The following is a 26,047-nucleotide window of genomic DNA, read 5'->3' as shown; positions in this document are numbered from 1 at the left end:
ACACAATAAAAACAAACACCAGTCCTAAACACAAGCAAAAAAATAAATAAAACAAAATTACAATTTGTAATTACCTTATGGTTAGTTTGTATCATCCAGGAATGAATGCCAAACCTTTGGAAGTGGCTTTCAGAAAAAGTGAATGATCTCTTTCCAAAGTGTTTGCCTCCATAGCATAATATTTTACTAGTCTTAAGAAATACCTTCAAGTCTAAAATCCAAGATATATCAGTATCAACTCTTGCTAGATTGTTTGCCTCCAGAGTAAGATATTTCAATTATCTGATAACATATCTCTAATTCTCTTATCTGAGAGACATGCATACTGTACGATACCCAACCCAAAGTTCATATGCCAATACTTATTGCTAATTAGGTGCAGCTTTTTGGAGTTTTTTTTAATACTGATTTTTGTCAATTCCAAATATTCAAGTCACTCATTGAGGATTCTGTGCATACCAGACCCAAGGTTCACATGCCAATACTTATTGCTTATTAAGTGCAGCTTTTTGGAGGTTTTTTTAATACTGATTTTTTTCAATTCCAAATATTCAAGTTACTCATGGAGCATGTTATTCTTTTTTAACAAACATAATTATAACAATTATAATTATTGTGAGCTTCCTTTAGTCAGCCTTCTGTCTTTTGGTCTACAGGAGCCTGAATTTTCCAGGACGTTTGCGGTCGAACTCATAGGTGTGAGACGGGATGCCACTTTAAATCCAGCTCGTAAATTTGCTAACATCACCATGCAAGACAGCGACCACCCATACGGTCAATATGGGTTTAGCCTTAGAACAAGGTAAGACTGGTTTCAGATGTCTTATATCTGTCAGTCATATTGGTCTTGTTTGGTTTAGTCTTTGCTATGAGATAAGACTGGTTTGAGATGACTCTCATGTAGTGGTCGGTTTGTGTGTAGTCTTACAACAAGGTAATACCAATATGAGATTTTCCCGTTATTCCTGTTTTGTTATGGGACTCATTGAAAAATACCACTGAAGAGAATCAATCGAAAACAATTTACAAAACTAAGTGCACTTAAAAACTAGTAAGACTTCAATATAAGTAGGAAACTTCATGACCTTTAAACATCCTGTAACTTCAACTTTTGACCAGTTTAATACGATATTAGGATATCCTGCTAATAAACAACTATTGAGACTTAAATAAACAAACCAGTTGTTTATTCATCCGGAAAAAGGTAAGTATTTTATCTTTAAAAGAATTTTCAATTTCATTGTGGAATATTTCAAATCCCACAGAGAGAATTTCATGCTTCTTGTATTTTTCCTTAAAAGACTTCAATCTGTGAATCGATTAACCCAGTCAGTGACCCTCTCAGTGGAGCGTTCAGGCGGACGAACTCTTGACTCTTTGGTATCTTGGGAGACCATCGAACCTCAGTCGTCTGAGAAGATGGGAGGGGTCACCATCCAACCCGCCCTGAAGGAAGTGGATTATATGTCATCCTCCGGGACATTAAACTTCCAGGCTACCACCGTAAGTTTACGTCTGAATGACAAGTGATGAATGACACTCTCGTTAATCTACGCTTTTAGTCAGTAATAAACAATCTTGGATGGTGTCCAAGTCTTTATCAAATAAACAAAAAGTACACATTTAAATGCCAAAGGGCAAAAAAGACAGATTTAGCATAAAAAATGCAAGTTATAGATGATTGAAACATTCAATGTAATTTTTTTCAATTATTTTGGTAGTGCTGTTTGTTTCTTATTTCAATGTATGTTTTGCATTATTTCTATTTTTCATCTCTTGATCCCCAACAGCGGAGGTTAGATATCAAGATCAGCCTTCCAGCTAAGAGTGAGATGGATGTCATTGATGATAGCGAATACCCCAAGCTATTCAGATTACGTCTGTTTGCTGCAACCAATGGTGCAAGGTGAGATTGTGATATGTTTTAACCAAACTGCTTGTCTGATAACACAACAAAATGCAATCATTACTACCTGAGCCCCGCCCCACCCTCCCCCCCACCATAAAAATGAAAATTACTTCAATTTCTGAAATATATATATAAAAAAAAAAAATTAGGTTTAGCCAAACTGCTTGTTGATAACAATAAAAATCCAATCATTACTACCTGAACCTCCCCCCCCCAAAAAAAAAAATTCTGACATTTAAAAAAAAAAAAAAAATTAGGTTTCTTTGGTTGGATCTTAGCCACCACTACATAATGAATTTGTTTAATTTTTGTCAAGGTGTGAAAAGGTATCTTTCTTAGTACTGAATTTCTCAAAATATATTCTTTGGTTTACAACAAGATGACATTTTCCAGCAGTCTCCGATTTTGATGATTTTGATAACGCGCTGACGATTGTAAATTATAGCTGAAAACACGTAAATGATTCCATCTTGCTCTAACTGCTGATTCAGGAACATATTGGATTTGTATTGCAGATTGGTAGAAATCGCTGGATGTTATAATCCCTGAAGGATCTTCATTCCATTTGCATTTTTCTTTTTCATTTTTCCCCCTCTCAGTGTGTAGTGTAATGATTAATGCAAAGAAGTTCAAAACAAATTAATATTTAAACAGATATTCTGTTAACACTTAGAAATATATTTGTACATTTTAAGCAGATGAATTAAATCCATCAAGTGAGTTAGATAAAAAAAAAAATCCAGCCCACCATTTTAAATGAAACTTATTGCTTTGATTATATCATAATTTGTATTCAGCTTTTTAATGGCATTGGTCAACACTCCCTTGTGGGGTTGTTTCTCAATTTGTCTTAACAGTGTCAACGCAACAACTGGTGAAGCCTCCATCGTGATCACCCTCAATGATCTGAATACTCTCTTCTGGGATACCTGGTTGGACACAGAACTCCTGGTTGCTAATGATGAGGCGGAAATAATCAAGTAAGGGAGATGATCTGTTTTTTTGTTTTTTTTTGTGTATATTATACAGATGTGCAGGCATTAGCTTTTTCCGCGAATTCGCAGAATATCCGTGATTTCTGTTCTACCTCGGGGACAAAAACTATTATCCTAACACACTGTTGCATACGCAAACTGGAGCCTATACCTCAATTTTTTTTACCCCAGGCTCATCCCTGGATATGGTATAATGTATACATATTTTGTATAATATCATTGTCATCTACATTGCATGTGATTATTTGCTTCCTGAAGTTAATGCTTCATAAATGTTAGACTTTCGAGATGGCAGATCATTGCATCATGTCAATATACGATGGACTTTTAGTTATATTAGAGTTTACTTTTGCATTTTTCATCTCAGAAGTATCCAATATATTAATATCTGAATAACTTATTTTTTTAATTTTCTTCTTATCTAATCATTATTTTCCATTGTTATGATTTTGTTAACAGCACACTCTCAGAGACATCATTTTATGTGAATGACAATACTTTGACACCAAATCAGATTACCTTGGTCATTGCAACTCTGGACAATGTCATCACAGAGGGGTACAACAGAAGGTATGTACACTTGCATGCCAAATGTGATCGCTTAAAAGGCAGATGTGTCAAAAATGCCAGCATCATTAAGAATTTGAATCAGGGTTGCCATTTTTGCTGTGACATAAAATGCCATATTGTCTGCCACATCATGGATAAAAAAATGCCAAATACAAATTTGCTGTTATTTTATGACAATTGACCCAGTATGTGAGTAGGAATTGTTTGAGTTTGCAATTTGTTGCAACTGGGGAGTCAGTTAGTTGCATCATTTTAATGTAGGTAATTATGTGAGTAAAAACATGGTGAAAGTTGCCTATTTGCTTTACCAATGCATAGGGGCATAGCATTACATAGTACATTGCAGTAGAGGAACTGATGCAGAGAAGTAGAAATGCCACCAGCTATATCGAAAAAGGGGAAAAAATTGGTCTCTTAAATTGAACAAGTAACCAGTAATTAGAATTACTAAGAAATCTTTACCATAAATTACTCTGGATACTAGTGCTTTAGACAACGTTGCGCTTCGTTATGTAATTTTAATTCTAGTAAGTGTATTCCACATTCCACTACACTTAATGTGATTAAGTCGGGTAATGTTCTGCGTGAAGAAGAAACATTGTTATTTTTTTATGACTACAGTAATGGTTAATTACATGGTGGATTGTCGTTCACAAATTCATCGCAAGCGTAATCTTTTCTTTTTGATTTAAAAGTCAGAAATGAAGTTTTTTTGGTGATTAAACTCTGCCCCTTTCCTAAAATTCTGCCTTTCTTTCACAATTTTCCTTATCCTCTTTCTTTCTCTAGATTTTCTATCGGAACTCAAACTCAGATTCTGGGAATCTTCTGCGACCTCATGGATCCTACCAAAGAAGAGACACGGTAAAATGATTAAACTTTCAATCTCTTTAATAATAAGTATCAAACTCTCTAGGAGGAGTGAGTTTAATTTGTTGCTAGTCAACCAAGACATGTCCACACAAGACCTATTCTACAGATTCTAGTAAAGAAATTAACTAGTCGACCAAGACGTGTCCACACAAGGCCTATTCTATAGATTCTGGTCAAGAAATTAATAAGTCGACCAAGACATGACCACACAAGACCTATTCTATGAATTCTGGCAAAGAAATTAACTAGTCGACCAAGACGTGTCCACACAAGACCTATTCTATGGATTCTGGTAACGAAATTAACTAGTCGACCAAGACGTGTCCACACAAGACCCATTCTATTGATTCTGGTAAAGAAATTAACTAGTCGACCAAGATGTGTCCACACAAGACATATTCTATGGATTCTGGTAACGAAATTAACTAGTCGACCAAGACGTGTCCACACAAGACATATTCTATGGATTCTGGTAACGAAATTAACTAGTCGACCAAGATGTGTCCACACAAGACATATTCTATGGATTCTGGTAAAGAAATCAACTTGTTGACCAAGACGTGTCCACACAAGACCTATTCTATGGATTCTGGTAGAGAAATTAACTAGTCGACCAAGATGTGTCCACACAAGACATATTCTATGGATTCTGGTAAAGAAATCAACTTGTTGACCAAGACGTGTCCACACAAGACCTATTCTATGGATTCTGGTAACGAAATTAACTAGTCGACCAAGATGTGTCCACACAAGACATATTCTATGGATTCTGGTAAAGAAATCAACTTGTTGACCAAGACGTGTCCACACAAGACAATTCTATGGATTCTGGTAACGAAATTAACTAGTCGACCAAGATGTGTCCACACAAGACATATTCTATGGATTCTGGTAAAGAAATCAACTTGTTGACCAAGACGTGTCCACACAAGACCTATTCTATGGATTCTGGTAGAGAAATTAACTAGTCGACCAAGATGTGTCCACACAAGACATATTCTATGGATTCTGGTAAAGAAATCAACTTGTTGACCAAGACGTGTCCACACAAGACCTATTCTATGGATTCTGGTAACGAAATTAACTAGTCGACCAAGATGTGTCCACACAAGACATATTCTATGGATTCTGGTAAAGAAATCAACTTGTCGACCAAGACGTGTCCACACAAGACCTATTCTATGGATTCTGGTAACGAAATTAACTAGTCGACCAAGATGTGTCCACACAAGACATATTCTATGGATTCTGGTAACGAAATTAACTAGTCGACCAAGACATGACCACACAAGACCTATTTTATAGATTCTGGTAGAGAAAATAACATTCAAAACAAGGATTTAATAGACTAGGTTTCAGATCAGTGTGAAGTTTTACCCCAAAACATGGCTGATCATTATGTTTTGCCATTTTAGGTATGTTTCTCATTTGGTTAAAAGAAGGGAACTTGAGACAAAAAGTACCTTTTTCTTATGGATAGGATTATTAGGCTACATGATTTCTGTGGACTAGTTAATGGTAGGGTGAAAGACGACATGATTGGACTTTTAATATAATGTAATGTTTATCAGTTTAGAAGACTTTACACAAATAGATTAAAACTCTAAGCAGGGTTGTAATAACCTTGCGAAGCATTCGAACCAGGTTCTTGGAAAATTCATGCTGATCGAGGGGAATCCACCATTCCCAAAAATAAAAAATAATAATTGAATAAACAAATATATTATTAAAGAAACAAACAGACTTATGGACTGACAAGGAAGTGGCAAAATATATTAAGAAACAAATATTAAAAGAAGAAAACAGCAGAGGGGGCTGTCATTTATATTTCTTGTTATAGTACCCAAGAGTGCTTGGCTGTCTGTTTCATGAATAATAGCAAGAAATCACCTGTGCTAGTATACAAGCTTATGGAAATTTTCAGTGCCGTTTTCCCCCTCCGAAGCTTAAGAAAGAAAACCTGATTTGCTTGCACTGCTTCAAAATTTCATTGCAACTCTGTTGATTTAAGTCATGCTCAATAGCTTTTCAAATAGTAGTATTTTTTGGGGTCCTCTTCTCTTTCTCAGTAGAGTTTATGAACTTGCCTATCAGTTTTATTTTCTCTTCTCTTTTCCAGTGGAGTCTACGAACTAGCCGAACTCTTCACGAGGTTCTCCTACACGCTCGTCACCGATCTACCGTGTTCCAGCAGCTCGGAGAGATCGTTACAGTGTGACAGAGCACTGATAACAGCTGCTCGGTTGCCGAGAGATGAAATTAACGGCAAGAGATTCGATGGACAGTACGTATTTATCTTAATCCGTCTATAGCTTGTGTATAGTATTGATCACTTTGGCAGCTTTATATAAAGTATGCCAATGCTTCAGGCCTTCCCACTATAATAGCGGTTGTGAAGATCCCTCAGTTGGACCCAGCAATAAATGACCTTTACCATAGATTTTATAGGCATGAAAATGAGCTTGTCAAAAATGTGGAGCCTCTCTTTCAGTGAGGTTGGTAATCCCCCCTCCCCACCCCCCCCCATCTCACTAAGGGCCAATATTAATCAGTTGTCTATTCCGTTGCTACTGCATGGTTAATCAACAATTCTTCTGTTTGTGTCGAAAATTTAAGCAAAGCTGAGGTAGCCAATCTTTGTATAAAGATGTCAGTCTGAGCAAAGTAGAAATCTTTGCTTTCGTTAGCTTCATATATTACCAACTCTAAGAATAGTATCTGTTTATATAAGTATCTAAATGTTTTAAGGGGAAAAAAGGTGGTTACCAACACTCTGTAAATCTTCTCTTCTTTACAGCTGTTGAAACCTTTTGAAAGATATTTTTGAGACAAAGCTACTGCATAAATCATGTTGTGTATATTTATTTACATAGCACACCGATACGATTTGAATTAATTTGTGGTTTCTTCACACAGGTCTGCAAACTACTTTACGTTACCGTCTGACCTGCTGAACACTCAGGGCGGTAGAGGGAGTTCCTGCGAGGATGTTCATTTCATTGAGTACAACAGTCAACAATGGTTTCTTACTAACGATAATCCAGTCCTTAGCGAACAGGTATTTAATAGTTTGTTATTTAGGTCCAGGGTCAATGAATTAACGTGCAGTTTAGTATATGTGTTAGGTCGTTAACCTTAAGTAGTATTCATTGGTCAATAAAGCTGTCTGCTTATTTTAAATCTGTCCTCAGTCTGTTTTCGTTTCAGTTCACATTTCGAGAAGGTCCTGCTATGATTGAAATTATGTCTGGCCCTCTATTTCACCTACACTGGCTTTTTGCTATAGATAGCAGACTGTATACTAACAGTATTTTATTTTCTCTCTCTCTCTCTGGAAAAAGAAAAGAAAAAGTAAAGTAAAACCAAGCATACTCTCCAGGATCACCATGACAACTGGCAATCTGAAATTGCACATACTCATAAGATGTATCTAAATCATTGTTCTGTTTTACCTCAGGTATTGTCGGTCGGCATACGAGGGGCAGAGAATAATTTCACATCCCTGGACACTCCGGTGGGGTACAGGATCTACACCACGGATAGGAGAGTGACCCCGAGGGGAGCACAGTGTGTTCTCTTCAGACCTTCTTCAAATGACTGGAGACCAAATTCATGCGAAGTTACAGTAAGACCCCCATTTTCACTTACGGTAGTAGGCTATTGTCATGAATCGGATTATCGTTATAAATCGTAGCATGGTAATAACTACACTCAGAAATGTAGTAGAGACGTAGTCGTGTCATAAATAATTTTTTCCGGAGGGAGTGACTTGCATTGATAAGCATAACAGCATGGAGAAGCATAGAGATTCAACACAGTAGATTGTGCCATGTTTGAAAGTATGAAAGTTATGTACAGTTTCAGTGAACAAGGTTGATAAACTTAATATCTTAAACATGGTTTTGTTTGGCTGTTGTTAACAAAAAAAAAATGATATAACAATAAAAAAAAACAGTCTTGTGATTCTTTAAAGTAACTGAGTGACTTTAAACTACTTTGACATGAGAAAGATACACTTTAATTTTATACCCCCCCCTCGACTTCGAAAATCTTGAGTCCTCCCCATGTTATTATGCTACCCTATGCAACCCCACCCGCCTACATTGAGGCAGAAAATTGATAGACTTAGATTTTTTAGTATACTCAAATTGATTTTGACATTGGTTATAACATCTTTATTTACATCTCTTGCGCCTTGAGCAGGGCGGATATGTGCGCATTATAAATCGCTATTATTATGATCATTATTTGATGATTGTACGCATTTTTCGTCTCCCCAGTCTGACCAATCAAATTACGTTGAGTGCGCCTGTCATCATCTGTCAGAGTTTGCCGCTCAAGCTCAGACAGATAATCTCGTCGGTTACAACATCTTTGTTTACATCTCCTGCTTCGTGGTCATGGTACGTCCATAGATTAGTCACATAATTATAATTATGGATTATGCTGTTTATATTTTTACAAAAATACTGACACCTGTCACTAAGAAGCAAACCATAAATTGAAAAATTGGTATTTTGCTAAAATTCATTCCTTGCTGCTGATGTGTGCCTTCATCAGTTAATTGAACCAGAGTCTGTGTCATCATACGTGCAGTGTAAAAGATTGTGTTGCCTCTGACCATCATCCTCAGTAAAGAAATTATGTTGAATGGGAGACATGCTCTGTGATTTGGGAAATTTGTTTGGTAGAGTACAATTTAGGTTGGATAACCTGGTTGGTAGAATGCCAGAGATTTTTATCATCAGCTTACTGAAAGTTTGAATAAGGCAAACATTTTCATCTTTAAAATTAACATTCTGAAGTGGACACAGTTGATCATTACTGTTATATTATTCATAACCATATTTACTCAATTATTTCCCACCTTTTTATCATTTGCCAGTTTTGTCATCAACAAATGTTCATTGCTGACAACTGTTTACAGCCATGCATCTTTTAGCACTCGGTGGTGATTTTTTGTTGTTGGCCCTGTATAGAAAAACAAACATTTAGAAATGGAAAGTGGTACCACAGGTTACATGTCTAAATCTGTCTGGCCTTCCTCAAATGATAGTACAAGAGTACATTCAGTGGTTGTTCTCATTGTTTCCTGTTATCACTATAATTTCTCCTATACATGGAAAGCTTTTAAACAGTCCATTGTGTCCAAATTAACATGTTTCGTGATAAGTTGTACTCCCAAGGTTTTCAATTGGAAAGGTCTATATCAAGGTCTTTGGAAAGGTCTATATCAAGCATTCATATTGTATTATTTCTTAATATTTTACCCCATTTTCAGACGTGCTTCTTTCTGGCTTTGCTGACCCATCAGGTGTGTGCGGTATATTCCATGTTTGCAGCAAGACTTCTCATGCATATGTGCTTCGCTGCCATGTGTCTACAAGTAAGTAACTGTTGTGTGAATAGATGGCAAATAACTTTATCTATCATACATAGCCATCGATAATTGTGAACTAATCATCAAATGCTTTGTAGGAGTGCCCTTCATATAGCAGTAGAATCAAATAAGTAAATGTAGCTCAATTTAAATATGTGTAGTGTTTTATGTTTATGGAGTAAAGACAATGTGGTTTTTTTTTTGAGGGATTTATAAACTGCATCTTTTAAATATTACTCTTTCATTCAAACTATAGTCCATTTGAAAAGCAAATTTAAACACATTCCAATGGGCATAGAATGAAAGAATCATTGAATCATAAATGAAAAATCATCAAAGAAGCTTAGGTTTTCTGTGGTATTATGATGCTTCCTATTACAATAAAAAAACCAAAAAGTGCAAAATTTTTGTATAAAAATGTCTTTGAGCCATCATATCTAGGTAAATAAGTTTTGTACCATTATCATCTTCTTGCCATTAGACTTGATGATTGATGTTACATCAACATGATATTTCAATTATTACAATAATTATGATGCAGCATGATATTTCAGTACGTAGGTGTTGCTTTAGTACTATTCCATGCCAACTTTCCATTCCTTCCCGCTCTTGCCAGGTCGTATTCCTGACCTCTGCGTACGTCAGTAACTGGGTCAGCTATGAAGGATGCACTGCGCTCGGTGTGCTGATCCACTACTTTCTGTTATCACAGTTTTCGTGGATATTCATACAGGTAGACTCGTACATCTTCCCCCCAATTATCAGCATTTAATCGTCCCCAAAAATATCCGTAGGAAACTGCTCATACTTTTGTAAATGACATTGGCGAAGGAAAATGCTTTCCTTTGTTCTCGGCAATACATACTTCTTTTTGGATAAAAGCCATCATTGTTATGCCCGACTCTGATAGGAACGTGCTATCACTTCAGTCTTTTGTAGTTGGCCTGAGATGATTCAATACTTTATTAACATTTTTGTTATAGGTTTTTTTTTTTTACTTTTTAAATACTGAAAGCAAAAACCTTCATACTAGCTTATTTTACCAACCCCCCCATATTTCTTGAACTCTGTCACCCCAAAATAGAAGTTCACATTTCCTGGTTTTAAACATTTCTGTTTTGATGTTTACTTCTGTCTTTCCTGTATCAGCCCTATCTATTTATGCGATATATATATATTTATATATGTCGCATAAATAGATAGGGCTGATATGTATAAACGTGCTATTCTATTGCATTGCAACTCAGAGTTTCACACACACATTGAGTCCCTTTCACTGTGGCGATCATCAGGCAACTCTCTCTCTCTCTCTCTATATATATATATATATTTGTTTGGTTTATTGTGGATAATTGATAGCTTTTATGTCTTTGTTTTTTACATCGTCAGGGTCTGAATTTCTGGAAAGTGTTTGTGATGAATGACGAACATACAGACAGATATTACATCATCTTTTTTGTCGCTGGTTGGAGTAAGTAAATTTAGCTCTTCAGGAACATAATATTCAACTCAGTATAATGTAACAAAAATAAACACACAATATACAAATATTCAATATACCCTTTGTGTGCAGCCTCTGTATAGGCACCCCCCCTGCCCCTCCCCCCTTAGACAAATATTCAATATGCCCTTTGTGTGCAGCCTCTGTATAGCCACCCCCTGCCCCTCCCCCCTTAGACAAATATTCAATATGCCCTTTGTGTGCAGCCTCTGTATAGCCACCCCCTGCCCCTCCCCCCTTAGACAAATATTCAATATGCCCTTTGTGTGCAGCCTCTGTATAGCCACCCCCTGCCCCTCCCCCCTTAGACAAATATTCAGTATGCCCTTTGTGTGCAGCCTCTGTATAGCCACCCCCTGCCCTCCCCCCCTTAGACAAATATTCAATATGCCCTTTGTGTGCAGCCTCTGTATAGCCACCCCCGGCCCCTCCCCCCTTAGACAAATATTCAATATGCCCTTTGTGTGCAGCCTCTGTATAGCCACCTCCCTGCCCCTCCCCCCACTTAGACAAATATTCAATATGTGCTTTGTGTGCAGCCTCTGTATAGCCACCCCTGCCCCTCCCCCTTAGACAAATATTCAATATACCCTTTGTGTGCAGCCTCTGTATAGCCCCCCCTGCCCCCCCCCCCCCCCCTTGTTACCTACATTATCGTTCTAATACATCGGTAGGAAATGATCTTGTTTTGGAAGGATACATGCAAAGGGCAAATATATTCTTCTTGTAAGTTGTTGATGCAAATGCATTTCTTTCGGATAAACTGTTATGCCTCACTGTGTTAATTAGGTCATAGAGTTCCTTGTGAACATGAATGTTCAGTAAAAATATCGGATGGAGCACCTAACTATTACGGTCAAGCTTTAGACATTTGTAAAGGAAATATCCTTTTTAGAAATAGACATTACCTGTGGGTATATCCTTCAGAAAGGAAGAACGTTTCCCTATGGATATATCCTAACGAGGGTTATGGATAGTTGGGTGCACCTTACATCACATTCACCCAAAGTATCCACATCCTCACTAGCAACCATCCATAGAATACATTGTTCCTGTTTGTGAAGGATACATGCGAAGGAAAACCGTTCCTCCGTTCATGGAGGTGCAATTTTTCTCTGGAAAATATAACCCTTACAATTAAGCCTAGCTGTGATAATTAGGTTCCTGAATTAACTTAACAAGAACGTTATGATGTCGGTCAAAATTATTAAGGTCATGACTCAACGTTCATTGCTTTCTGAATGTAAATTTTTTATAGCAGTATCGGTAGACTTTGTAGAAATAAACAGGATTAATTAAAACCTATTTTGATTAGTTTGTTTGTTTGTTTGGCTTCTTAAAATGAAGTTCCTCAAAGCAGTTTTCATTCCTAACAAATTAAAAATAATTATAGTGAATTGACCTACTGATATCTTCCTTTTCAATAGCTTTACCTGTGGCGGTGATTGTCGTCTACGTGGTCCTGATGTACGCCGCGTTCGATTGGCCGTTTGTCTATGACGTGAGGAATGTTGGCCTGGACTATACCCAAGTTATTTATGGAGATGTTCACAACAATGGAGATATGTGAGTCTATAAATAAATATATATATATATATATAAATATATGTTTGTTTGTTTAGAGGAGACTATATCCGAGAGGGCTGTCATATGACGTAACTAGAACCACTGGGAATTGATAGCCTTGTTATTATCATGCAATGGATGTCTTGTGGTTAGCTTAAGTATTCAAGCCAATATTCATAGGGAAATTAAATTGTTTTGATAGGCTCAGTAATGTGTACTGTGTGTCTAAACAGCACCGAGCAGTGATGGAATAGTTAAAACCACAATTTTATCTACTGCATGCTACCTTGGTATTGGGACTTACTCAATACTTACTTAATATGCAAATTCATTAACTTCATTCAGAGATTGCCCCCAAAAAAAAGGGGAAAAAGAAGAAGAAACAGGCTGGGACTATAAGGAGGAAGAGTACAAGAATCTTTGGTTTACAAGAAATAAAATTATATCACAGCAGCTGATTTAAATAAGTGAATGCTTTAACTTTCATAACAGTAGGAAGGCAGGTCTGTAGAGCCATAGATCCATTTATAAGAGTTCTACAAAGTATGACTAAATATGAAGAGATTCATCAATATTATAAAAATCAGAAGAAAGAGCTTAGGAGAGGTTCAATAGAAATTGGTGTCTTTAAATCATATCAAGTGTTTTGTGTTCCATCGGACTTGGAAAAAAATTCAGCAAAACATGAACTTTAATTGTTCTTGTCAAATCTGATTTACTTTTACCTTGTGTGCATTCTATGACTATCTCATGGCTATTTTTGTATGATAAATGTGCACAGATTCATCGTTTCTACAGAAAAGAGGAGAAAAAAAGAGCTTAGGAGAGAGGTTCAATAGAAATTTGTTCCATCGGACTTGAACAAAAACAGCAAAACATGGGCTTTAATTTTTCTTGTCCTAAAATCTGGTTTACATTTAAGTCAATTCACATGATAAATTCTCCTTACAGATGTTTCATCCCGAACGGTTATGCAGCCTTGGCTAGCGTTGCAGGACCAGCTATATTGTCATTGGTGGCAGTAGTCATCATATTCATGCAAGCTTTCCAGGTGAAACCTCAGTGGAAGAGATACGATGATATATACATGGGCAGATATAACACTACAGGTGAGGATGAAGATTGGTATTGGATTCATTGGTAGACATGAATCTGATGTGAAAAAAGAAACCCAAATGTGCGACGCTGTTATGGCCCTTTTTAAATGTTTTGATAACGTTTGTTGTCACCATTCTGGAAAGAATGGATGTCACCGTCTTGTAAAAATAACCCTTTAATTTAACAGTAAATATGCAGAAGTAACCTCTATCTTTCTTTGGGGGGGGGGCAAAAAAAAGGGACAAGTAAATCTTGAATTTAGAATACTAAGGAATCAATAATATTAGTATTACTAGATTCTGGTGCATAAGCTACCTCAAGGAATTAATACAGAGAAAGAAGTATTCTTTTCATTGAAAAGTTTGTGCTACAACAAATTTGCCGTATTCTGTATAAACAATTGTAGTTTTATTAGGAAACTGTACCGTAAAGCAAACAATTTTCATCCTGTAGCAAATCCAGCACCAGAAATACCAGTTTTTTTTGGTGAAAATGGCACCGTTTCAACATTTAATTATGTCCATATCACTAACAATTTCATATTCAATTTGATTTATTTCCATTTTAAATTTATTCAAAATATTTATTCATAATTAAGATTGTAAAATTACACATGCATGGAATGTAAATCATTGAACAGACATATTTAACTTCTTTAATTTTCCATTTTCTCATTTTTTTAATTCCTGCTGCAGAGGTCAAGCTCATCTTCATCTTCTGGGTCCTTATCTGTCTCACCTGGTTATTTGCTGGTCTGCATCTTGTCTTTAGTCAACTCTGGCTTCTCATCATCTTCATTGTCCTCAATTTCACTCAGGTATTTTATCTTAACTACCAACTATCTTGTACTAAGTCTATATGTGTTTCATTTAGGATTGAGCACCCTAGGCTACCAAACTACCAACTATCTTGTACTTATCCTGTATGTGTTTCATTAAGGATTGAGCACACCCTAGGCTACCAAATGTACCAACTATCTTGTACTTATCCTGTATGTTTTTCATTAAGGATTGAGCACACCCTAGGCTACCAAACTACCAACTATCTTGTACTGATTCTGTATGTGTTTCATTAAGGATTGAGCACACCCTAGGCTACCAAACTACCAACTATCTTGTACTGATTCTGTATGTGTTTCATTAAGGATTGAGCACACCCTAGGCTACCAAACGTACCAACTATCTTGTACTTATCCTGTATGTTTTTCATTAAGGATTGAGCACACCCTAGGCTACCAAACTACCAACTATCTTCTACTTATCCTGTATGTGTTTCATTAAGGATTGAGCACACCCTAGGCTACCAAACTACCAACTATCTTGTACTAATTCTGTATGTGTTTCATTAAGGATTGAGCACACCCTAGGCTACCAAACTACCAACTATCTTCTACTTATCCTGTATGTGTTTCATTAAGGATTGAGGACACCCTAGGCTACCAAGCTACCAACTATCTTGTACTTATCCTGTATGTTTTTCATTAAGGATTGAGCACACCCTAGGCTACCAAACTACCAACTATCTTCTACTTATCCTGTATGTGTTTCATTAAGGATTGAGGACACCCTAGGCTACCAAGCTACCAACTATCTTGTACTTATCCTGTATGTGTTTCATTAAGGATTGAGCACACCCTAGGCTACCAAACTACCAACTATCTTGTACTATAAATCCTGTATGTGTTTCATTATGGATTGAGCACACCCTAGGCTACCAAACTACCAACTATCTTGTACTAATTCTGTATGTGTTTCATTAAGGATTGAGCACACCCTAGGCTACCAAACGTACCAACTATCTTGTACTTATCCTGTATGTGTTTCATTAAGGATTGAGCACACCCTAGGCTACCAAACGTACCAACTATCTTCTACTTATCCTGTATGTGTTTCATTAAGGATTGAGCACACCCTAGGCTACCAAACTACCAACTATCTTGTACTTATCCTGTATGTGTTTCATTAAGGATTGAGCACACCCTAGGCTACCAAACTACCCTGCACATTACTCTATCTAGCTGTTGTGGGGTTTTGTCTCTTGTTGGCCCTTTGCCCCAACCAATTGATAAGCCCTGCAATATATTTATACAGAACAGTTCTAGTATTACCTGAAGCAGCAGCGCTCATATTTTTCTTGCTGCCAGACATTTTTCGCTAGTCTGTCAGTCAATTCAATGGTGGTTCAGTGTATGCCAGCAGCTTAGAACTGACATAAAGAGATGAACTAGGATCGGAATGAATGAATAAAAAATTTATATATATATATAGATATTTTAACATCCTTACTCGGTACAGTACTGTTTGATTGCCAATAGGATCAATTAATGAATCACTTGATGTGAATGCGAGGCGACCCTTTACTTACACTTTACGATGTGTTCTTTACTGTTTGACTTTACTTGTTTCACTCACTGGTTGCTTCATGACATAAGGCTTAGTAATCCTTACATATCCTACTGGTAGGTCCACATGTTCTTTTGCTTATTAGTCTCCAAAGTCTTGACATGAGAAATGGAGAAAGCTCCACTCATTAATAAAACGAGGTATTGCTGCTATTGTCCCCTTCTTCCCTCCCCCTCCCCCTCCCTTCCCTCCCCTCCGCTTCCTCCCCCTCCCCTCTCCACCATGGTATACTCTTCATATTGGCCTAATCTGTCTCCATATTTGACAGCACTCATCTTCTCTGGCCTTTTAGTAATCCTTATGTTTCATTACTTAAATCAGATGGTTATTTTAACAAGATTGTTATTGTCATTGTGATTTTTTTTGATTGCATGATAAACATTTAAATCCTTAAGAGTCCTGGACTTTTGTCATGACATTGTTTTCTTTCAATCGGGTGGATTTCCTTGTACAGGAAATATTTCTTTTTACCTCATAGGGGGATTTCGCTGGTTAACAATGAACTAAACGATCGTCCTCCTTCTTCTTTGTGCCGTGCCAGGATAATAATGACAAAGGGAAAGACACATAGCATGCACTGTTTTTTCATCGTCAATAAAATCGACTATGATATCCCACTTTTTCGTCTGAATATAAAAATGGACTGAAAATGTTGCCAAAATTTTTCCGTGTCAAGACACAGAAAGAATAGATTAACTCAAGATGTCAGAGCTACACTCATCATCAGCATGCTATGAATCTGTCCTTAAAAAGTTTAACACAGAGACGTTACTGCCTGAAAGACATTGTGGCATGTATTTTGAATACCACTCCTATATCAACAGGAGCAAATCAAATCAAAAAGGAGTTTAACCCCTGGTCGACCTCGCGAGAGGTCCTACGGGGATAATAAGATTGTTTTTATAGAATAAACACTTTTTTTGTTTTTTGTTGTTGTTTTTTGTTGTTTTTGGGAAAGTTGTCTATGTTCAGTCAAGGAGTTGCTGATAAGTGAAGTCTTATGTAATCACATTGTATAGAAGCCATAAACATACCCAAGGTCGGAGTTAAAGAGCCAATAAGGGAGGGATTTCTAAAGGGGAGGAATTTCTAAGTATTGAGGATTTTGGAGACAGAGCTGTTTCTATTGTCTGGGTAGGAAGCACGAGCAAGCGAGTGCACCACATGTGATAAGAGAGTGCCGTCATTCGTAGTTGTCTGGGTAAAAGAAAATCAAGATCATTCAGACGACCTCTTTAACCTTTTTTCGCAAACCTTCAAGCCTAGAATTGACGATTGCCTTAACATGCTCTGAATAATTCTCTCCAGCTGCTGTGACAATGTTACGTGGGATAATTTGAAAGCCGTTACAAAACTTCGTGGTGTGATTTTTTTGTCCCGTCATTTCTTGTTGTAAATTGGATGTAATTGTTCACAGATTTAGAGGAAGCTTTGTCATAGTGTGTAACAGTTCATAAATAGGACAACTGACTGATATATTTTTTATTATCAAAGATCCCTTTTACTATCTAGTAAACATGCCTTGTCTTTTATACACTGATTTTGTTAATACACAGCAGTGTATTTTGAGAGAGAAAAAAATCCAGATGTGTGGTAAGGCTACACTGCAGAGCATCTCCGGAGAAGCAGCTGAAAATAATGTTTCAGGAATTATTCACAGACACAGGGTCTCACGGAATATATAGTTTGATATTTATCGAGTAGGGAATACCTTTCGTGATGTGTAAAATAATAGTGAAGCACAGTTTTGCACACTTGATTATATCTATCATAGTCAATAATAAATAGGAAGCATATATGTCCATAAATACAAAATGAAAGTTATTGCCCTATTGAGATGTATGAAAACAAACTCATAAACTGTATATCAATCGTGACAGTCCCAGATGCACTAACGGTCTTGTTTTCTTTTTGCAAATGCCACTAGATCCGAGAGCTATAGTTTATTGTTTCTTTAGTGTTCACTGTATTTTGCAGTTGATTTTGGCTGCAATTCTCATGAACGTTTTCTTCTGGTATTGTGAACACTTTTTTGTACTAGAAAACAGATTTTTTAGTCCAAATTTGTGTGTGTGCTGATGCTGCTCAGATAGACCAAAGATTTAGTCACTAAAATTGGAAAAGCCTGATACAGAAAAAAAGGAGTGTTTTGTTAAGGCACTTAGCAAGGTTTGATTGAAGGGGAATTATTAATTAAACATAATTTAGTTGAATCATGTTGTCTTCATAATTTGACGGGGAAACAAGGATGAAAGTTAAGATGGAAATGCAAAAAATAAAATAATAAAATACTTGAAGGTCTGCCAGTTGTGGGTAACTATCATTGGTAAGGATGAATGACATTCAGGTTATTGAAATGTATTTTAGTCCTTGATACCCCGTGACAAATTTCGTTTTCACCAAAGTTTTTTTAAAATATTTATTGTTTTTTTTTAGGGGGGGGGGTTGGTTCATTGCAGTGACTTACAAGGCTTTGTTTTATCCCAAAAAATATAATTATTTTAATGATGTGTTCATATTATGTGAAATCCAGTCCACATAGGAGGTCCCTAAAACTTGTGTCAGCTATTCTTGTCACTGCTATAAAAAAAAATATGGAAAGGAGCAGAGAAATTTATGGCTAGAAAGTGATTTGAACCAATAACGTCTGGGTTACAAGCTCAGATTTCACTGGCTACCCGCTTCTACTTTGTAAAACTTTGCAGTCTGTTTTCCATTATTCATTTTCTTGTTGCTACAAAATTAGTTTCAAAGGATGAAGTGAGAAAATATACACAGATAAGGCACAGATTATTCAGTATGATAATTTATATTGGTACCTATGGTACTTTCAAACTGCATTTTTCCCATTTGAGAAATTACCATTTAAGCGTTAAGCATTAATGAAAGTGGAGATACACATACTTTAGCACACAGTTAAAATGGGTGTGCTTCTTAGGAATTATGACCAAATTGAATATAGAAAAGCGATGACTTTTGTGGTTTTAAAATGTCCATCTTCCCTACCACACATTGAAAATATAGCAAGACTTTTTGGTCAGGAGTAGAATACTGTAAACATTTTTTTTTTAAATTGTCCAATTTGATACTGGTGGGCTATGAGCTAAATAAAATAATAAGCACTTTTATCTTCAATAATCAAATATTGTTATGGCAGGAATAGTATGCTGTCATCTGAACCGTTGTATGGGATTTGGTTTCTATACACCTGCCAGCTCTTGTATCACTTTAACTGCAGGGAATTATTTTACTTCCTCAAAATAAAAATTGAAATCTTCCTTCCTGGTTCGTCGGAACGCTGATAAGGAAGTATGCCCTGTTTTTTGTTTAGACTAAAATGGGAGATGACAACAGACTGGTCTTTCGCAAGGAATCTGGGGGAAAAAACGCAATATATTTTGGGCTTTGTGGAAATCTTTAATGACCCTCTTGTTCTGCTGCATTTAGGATAGCCCAATAACATATTTGAGGAAAGGATAGCATTCATCTGTGTGATATTAGAACGATCACTGGCATTTTGAGAGAACATGAAGATATGTAAAAACAATGTTGATTGCATGTAGGTGTTTAATCTTTAAAGTCTCTTTCTGCATGCCATTATAAACAGGCAGAAACAGATATATACCAAATATACTCTGCTGGCCTGATTTATCCATTTCAGTTTTGACAGGTTCCCTTTAAATTCAAATTGTTTATGAAGAGGGATATTTCTGTACAGATGTAACAAAGTTTATTATCTTTTTTGTCAAAGAATGAGCTAATTCCCCCCCCCCCCCCAAAATTCTATGCCAACAGTAACACAGATACGAGCTTGATTTGTAAGCACAGGGAGGATTATATGAGATTTCAAAAGTATGAATTTATCATACATGCAATACAGAGAATAATTTATAACCAGTATATAGCATCATTGCAAAATTATATGCAAACTGGTTGAATTGCTATTCAAGTTCAAAAGATATAGCAGTTTCTTTCAGCATGGAATTGTTTTTTGTTTTTTAAGAATAGTATTGTGCAATAATAATAATAATAGTATTTTGCAAGACACAAAAGTCATGATACCTTTCAAACTAATACACAAAATTTTAACAATAAATGATACCTTGTACAAAAGAATGCATGCATGCCTTGTCACTACCAGTGCCTAATATCCAAGGCACCTGCACCTCTGCATAGCATTTATGCATTTATACTGTACCACTATCCCAGAAGTTGATATTAAAAAAAATATTTCCCCATCAATTTGTACCATAATTTGTTTTTCTCCTTCAGGGCATATATGCGTTTGTGGTTTACACCGTGCTCAGAAATCAGCTGTGCAGACCGAACCAAGGCAACTACTCTCTGAACAACCAACTCGACAATACGGTCACACTCCTGGAAAATAACCGCTACAACAGCCACTCAAACCTGGTGGTCTTGCCCCCTGAGAAGGGCTCTATGAATGGCACTCTTACCAAAGGAGATATGAAGAACATGGCAGCCTACACAAATCCTGTGGTGAGTGATATGTATTAACAGAGCTGGTGCATCTACTTCAATTATAAGAGGGCTTTGGTATAAATGGTCCATGTGTTCATATTTGCTTTTCCTCAGTTTGTAATTCTCCTCCCCTCCCCCACCACCTGTCAGTTAGTATTTTTTTTATTGATGTCAGTTTATAGAGCCACAGGCCTTCCAAAAATATATGTATGTTGACCTGCAACCCTTTGCTTTGAATCTTAATATTTCTTTAATGACTCATAATGTTATTTCAATGCTTTACATTAGTGTAACCTGTTTCACATTAAATCAATTAATTACTTTCAAAAACTGTTATATGTTTATCAGATTTATCATAAAAGACATGCGGCCACCTCCCCCCCCTCCCCCCCCCAAAAAAACAAGAAGAAGAAAAAGTGGCCATAAAAATTCTGTAAGTTGAAAATAAATGTCTTGACTATACTACAGTTACTACTCGTGAGCTAACTATATTGGACCCCTCAAACCACCCCGATCCATCCCAACTTCTTTCCAGGCTGTAAATTTATCCTTGGTACAGGATGGCTTTTGCTCATTTATTTCGATAATAATTTTGTAAATAACAACAAATAGCTTTTGCGGTTTTGAATCCCTCACTACACAATGTTATCGGTGACGTCAGTTTTTTCGTATTTCGTTTGGCAGATTACCACAGAATGGGAGACGGAGTCGGTTAGTCGTCACAGCCACCACAGTCTCAACTTGAATCAGATGGTGAAACCGCCCTCTGTCCACGGCAGTAACCTCTTCACCCCGACGCTGTTCAACGAATCGCAACCGCCGGTCATGGAGGAGGATGATAACGACTCGCAGGAGTTCGACGATCTCATATTCGCTCTTAAAACTGGCGGTGCCCTGCCTATTAGTGATTCCGCTGCTAGCACAGCGCCCAAGAGTAAACCCGGCTGGCCGGATCAGCCCAGGAGCGCCAGCAGCCAGGCACGGCTGCAGGATACGAGCGCCGATTCAGTGGACCATTACGAACTACGTAAAGTAGCTATCGCAGACACTCATCTCTGAGCATTCCCAAAGGCCAGAGTCCAACTGATCGTTGGTGTGTTTTGTACGACGTAAAAGAAAATTTTCTCTGTTTTGCTCATGAGTTTGAAATGAAATTGGGGTTGACATCCCTTTCATTGATTTAACTACTTCCATTCTTCAGGGTTTAAGATGTGGTTCTCTCTTGGTCTGTCATTCTCTACTTAATTAATCCGTTGCTAAAGTATCTGATTAGGAGAACATAAACTCATGTGTTTTTGAAAGATAGAAAGACATAATCATTTACCGAAATTGGATTTGGAAAGATGAATTGATATAATGTAATTTTTTTCTTTTTTTTGCTTTTCGTTCATGTGATTATTGAGGCTGCCTTCTTGGTACAGGGTCTTTCATTTCTTGCCAGTTGAACGTTTTTGTTGTTATTTTGGAATATATTTGAGATCATGGGATTCCTATTTTATCTGCATTTTTCCAGATTTTTTTTTTTGCATTATCTTTATGTCTTTTTTGTAACATTTAGCTGCAAGATTTACACCTTGAAATTTGAAAACTGTATTTCCAATAGTTTTTAATTATTTGTGCTTGGTTTTGTCATTTTTATTAGTATTTTGGTTATTATCTATGGTTATTGTGTGTTCTGACTTTACTTAATTACTTTCAGATAGAATGTTTGCTGTGTTGTATTCTAATTTGCTGTTTAATAATTTGATTGTATTTTTCATTCTGTTTGGTTCTTTATAAATTCAAAGTAACATAGAATTGCACACTACAAAGAGTTGAACAGGGGAAATTGTGTTGCCGAGGGGGGGGGGGATTAGCGGGGTGTGGGTTGACAGGAGAAGGGTGTTGAGGGGACATAACATCCAGACTACCCTCATGGAGTGTTCATTCTATTTCCTTCAACCTTGAATAAATGACCAGCTATAACATAATCTTTCCTTTTGTAAAGGTATTAGGACTTAAAAGAGTTGAATAAAGATTCTTATGGGTCACCGGTAGACAAGTCAAATAGTGGTAAATGATAAATGTGTATGCTTACCTGATAAATCACATTTAATGAGAAGAAAAAGGGTGCAAATAGTGGTAAATGATAAATGTGTATGCTTACCTGATAAATCACATTTAATGAGAAGAAAAAGGGTGAGGGGTCGTGGGGGGGGGGGGTTAACATAGGCAAGATAGGAAATGTAAATTTACTGTTGTACTGCAGTGTCTTTAAGAGCAAACATATTTTTGACTTTTTGCACACATATCTGTAGAAGAGCACACATCATATTTGGTCGGTAGCAAAAATTCTTGAAAATCTCAGTTGCATTTTTTAAGAAAGTTTACATCATCGATTCGATGCGTTATTGAAGCCAAACCTTAACTGATTGTCTTCATCGCCGTCAAGTTATGGACAGTTAATCCATAATTTATCTGGAGAAAAAATCACACGGCCAGGGGGGGGGGGGGGAGAAGATCCTGCAATTTCCTTTCAAAAGAAAACCAGGTGGAAAGTTTTCACGGTTGTATGCTACTTCCTCGTGTTATAAGAGAATAGTAAATAGAAAACTGAAACAGTAAACAATACCAATGTTTGCTGTCAAAATATCTTCCTGTTTGATCAAACTGAGATCTCTGACAACATGTTCATTTACATCACAGAGTGGTTTCCACCCATAATACTGAAATTGAAAGCTGTGTGTATCATTTATTATCATTGTTTGGCTTTGTTAACTCAAGAAGATCAGGCAATGTTATTTTTGTATAGTTCATTGTGATAATTAATTCCCTTATTTTTGCATCTGGGCTGTCTCACCTTAAAAGTAGATGAGTTGCAACTGACTGTCTTTGAAAAACAGAAAGTTGGGCTTCTCAATACTATATATAGAGGTAGTGGGCGTGCGCTTTGTTTTAGTAATGTGAGGGGGGAGAGGGAGGGGGTGGAGAGAGGGGATGGGGGTAGATATGACTTCAAATCATATGCAATGATCTGAAAAATTTATCCTAAGTAGTTTTGTTTGATTTGTGGGTAGATTATTTTTTTGTTGCACTGATATGAAAGAACTTGATACCAAAGATACAAAAAGGGTTTTGTTTTTGGTAAATTTGAGTCTGTTACAGATGGTATGTTGATATAGAAAATTGTTATTTAACAGAAAATATTTGGGCTTTATTAAGTCACAATTTTAAATAAAAAGGTTCAACTTAAATTGATTAAACTGAAGTATTATAACTACAATTAAAAGTCACCTTGACTCATTTACGCAAACGAGGAGTCATTATTTACAAAACAGAGATTATTTTTGGTCCACAGAAATGACCGAACGTTGCTTGAAATTACCACCTTGATACGTTGCCATTGTATTCCATATTGCTCTGTCTTTCACCAGAAACAGTGTTTTGTTTCATAAGAGAAGCAGTACATTCATTTAAGGATGAAATTTTAATTTATAAGTTGCTTACAATGACTGTATATTATTTGGTTATTGAACAAATTATGAAGATATTAATGTACAATTATGCCCCTTGAAAAAAAATTCTGCCAATGTTTGATGGAGCAAATATGTTTCTATCATGCATGCAAATTATTCTAAATAGATGAAAATTCAACACTTTGTCAACACCTTGATCATAATTATTTTTTTGCCTTTGATAGACTGAGCAGAATATGCTTTGGTCTCGATTTCTTGTTTTTCATAAAAATTTGCACTCTCGCATTCAGCGAAAGAAAATATCAAAGATAATGTTCTTTTAAGCACCTGATGGATTTAAATAAGAAAAACTGATAAATAAATATTCAAATTATATACAAAATGATGAAGAGGGGTTATCAAAGCATTTAAAGACAATAAATTAATCTTAATTTTATATGATATATTTTTACCAAACAACACAACTTTATGAACATACAGAACAACAGGTAAAGTTGTAGGTTTCAAACACTCGCACCCAGTTGGAACAATTGTTTTACTGTACTGTCATGTCCCGCTTCAGAGCACTCGTAGTGTCAGTACGAGCAGTATGAATATCATGTTTCTATCAGATCAAGGTTAGGAACTGTTTGTACTGTCAATACCAGTGCTTTGAAACATGATATGGGAGGACAGTTAGCATTACAAAACTGTCCCAACTGGCTGACTCACCTTAGTCTTATGAATAAAAAACACTGTCTAGCTTTACTACAACAAGTTAGGACAAGTTTCTGATTCTAACACCCACTCTATACTATACCTCGCCAATCATGTTTCAAAGCACTCATATGTACGGTACAAACAGTTCCTAACCTTGTTTTGATAGAAACAGGGATATTAATACTGTCAGTACAAGTGCTTTGAAGCTGGACATGGAAAAGGACAGTACTTTTGAAGGTTGCACCAACTGGGTGCTTTACTAAGGTCTGTAACTGTAAAAGAAAGTTTAATAGTGACGAAAGGTTGGCTTCAATCTCTAATTTCATGGCTAAAATTAAGTTGTCTTGATGTCACTAAAATGAGATTTTAATGAATGGATATCTACATTTTATTTTCAATTCCAGTTTACACCTTGATCATGTATATAATGTGTATGTTAAAATGGTTGAATAATTCATTTTGAATCTAAAGTAAGATTATCTATACCTAAGTGTGCTGTACATTGAGGACTTGAAAATATTTTGTTATTGCCAAAATACCTTATAAATAGCTTTACATTCCTACATTACATACTTAAGTATTCTTCTTGTGCCTTCTCGTGAAAGTTGACAGACTTTTTGGTGTTTTTCTTCTTCATAATCATGTAGCCAAATATTTAATTGATCATGTATGTAATGAATTGTAAGGATAGAGTTTGGATATGGGTGGGAAGGGGAGGGTGTGGGGTGGGGAGTGGTGGGTAGGGGTGTGACGGGCTTGATTGAATGTTCATAACTGCACCAGTGATTTATAATTACATAAACATGTTGTTATGAATTATTATGTTGTATTAAACAAATATTGTTAGTTTCCAATCTGTGTTATTCTAACCACATGATTATACAATAGTGACTGTCTTCAATATAAATACTAAATGGTCTCTGTCAAATAAGGTAATCTTACCTCGCCGAGATCAACAGTATACAAATATGAGTTGCTCACTCAGTAAGTATCTGTTTTAATGTTCATACCTTTTTTTTAAATTTTTCTTATCTATCCATCCATCTCCACTCTTACATGTTACCGTGACTTTAAATTCTTTTTGAGGTATTATAATAAATGACTTAAAAAGCTATAA

At 36.3% G+C, this 26,047-nt stretch overlaps 1 protein-coding gene across 4 annotated transcripts in view; it reads left to right on the top strand.

Moving 5' to 3' along the window:
* Positions 1-26,047, top strand: part of LOC139978228 (adhesion G-protein coupled receptor V1-like) — a 101,787-nt gene extending 75,740 nt beyond the window's left edge. For all 4 annotated transcript variants that reach the window (XM_071988201.1, XM_071988197.1, XM_071988198.1 and 1 more), the window contains 18 exons: positions 657-802; positions 1,302-1,503; positions 1,791-1,906; positions 2,767-2,889; positions 3,364-3,474; positions 4,264-4,338; positions 6,467-6,631; positions 7,264-7,405; positions 7,805-7,972; positions 8,628-8,750; positions 9,629-9,733; positions 10,344-10,460; positions 11,117-11,198; positions 12,656-12,794; positions 13,746-13,903; positions 14,588-14,709; positions 20,567-20,794; positions 21,461-26,047. In XM_071988201.1, the coding sequence (XP_071844302.1) occupies positions 657-802; positions 1,302-1,503; positions 1,791-1,906; positions 2,767-2,889; positions 3,364-3,474; positions 4,264-4,338; positions 6,467-6,631; positions 7,264-7,405; positions 7,805-7,972; positions 8,628-8,750; positions 9,629-9,733; positions 10,344-10,460; positions 11,117-11,198; positions 12,656-12,794; positions 13,746-13,903; positions 14,588-14,709; positions 20,567-20,794; positions 21,461-21,835 (2,697 nt within the window). In that variant the 3' untranslated portion in view covers positions 21,836-26,047. The remainder of the gene's footprint in view (positions 1-656; positions 803-1,301; positions 1,504-1,790; positions 1,907-2,766; positions 2,890-3,363; positions 3,475-4,263; positions 4,339-6,466; positions 6,632-7,263; positions 7,406-7,804; positions 7,973-8,627; positions 8,751-9,628; positions 9,734-10,343; positions 10,461-11,116; positions 11,199-12,655; positions 12,795-13,745; positions 13,904-14,587; positions 14,710-20,566; positions 20,795-21,460) is intronic.

Source organism: Apostichopus japonicus, chromosome 13 (assembly GCF_037975245.1).
Source record: "Apostichopus japonicus isolate 1M-3 chromosome 13, ASM3797524v1, whole genome shotgun sequence".
NCBI lineage: Eukaryota > Metazoa > Echinodermata > Holothuroidea > Aspidochirotida > Stichopodidae > Apostichopus > Apostichopus japonicus.
The sequence above is the reverse complement of the archived record's forward strand: the minus strand, read 5'-3'. Positions and strand labels throughout refer to the sequence as shown.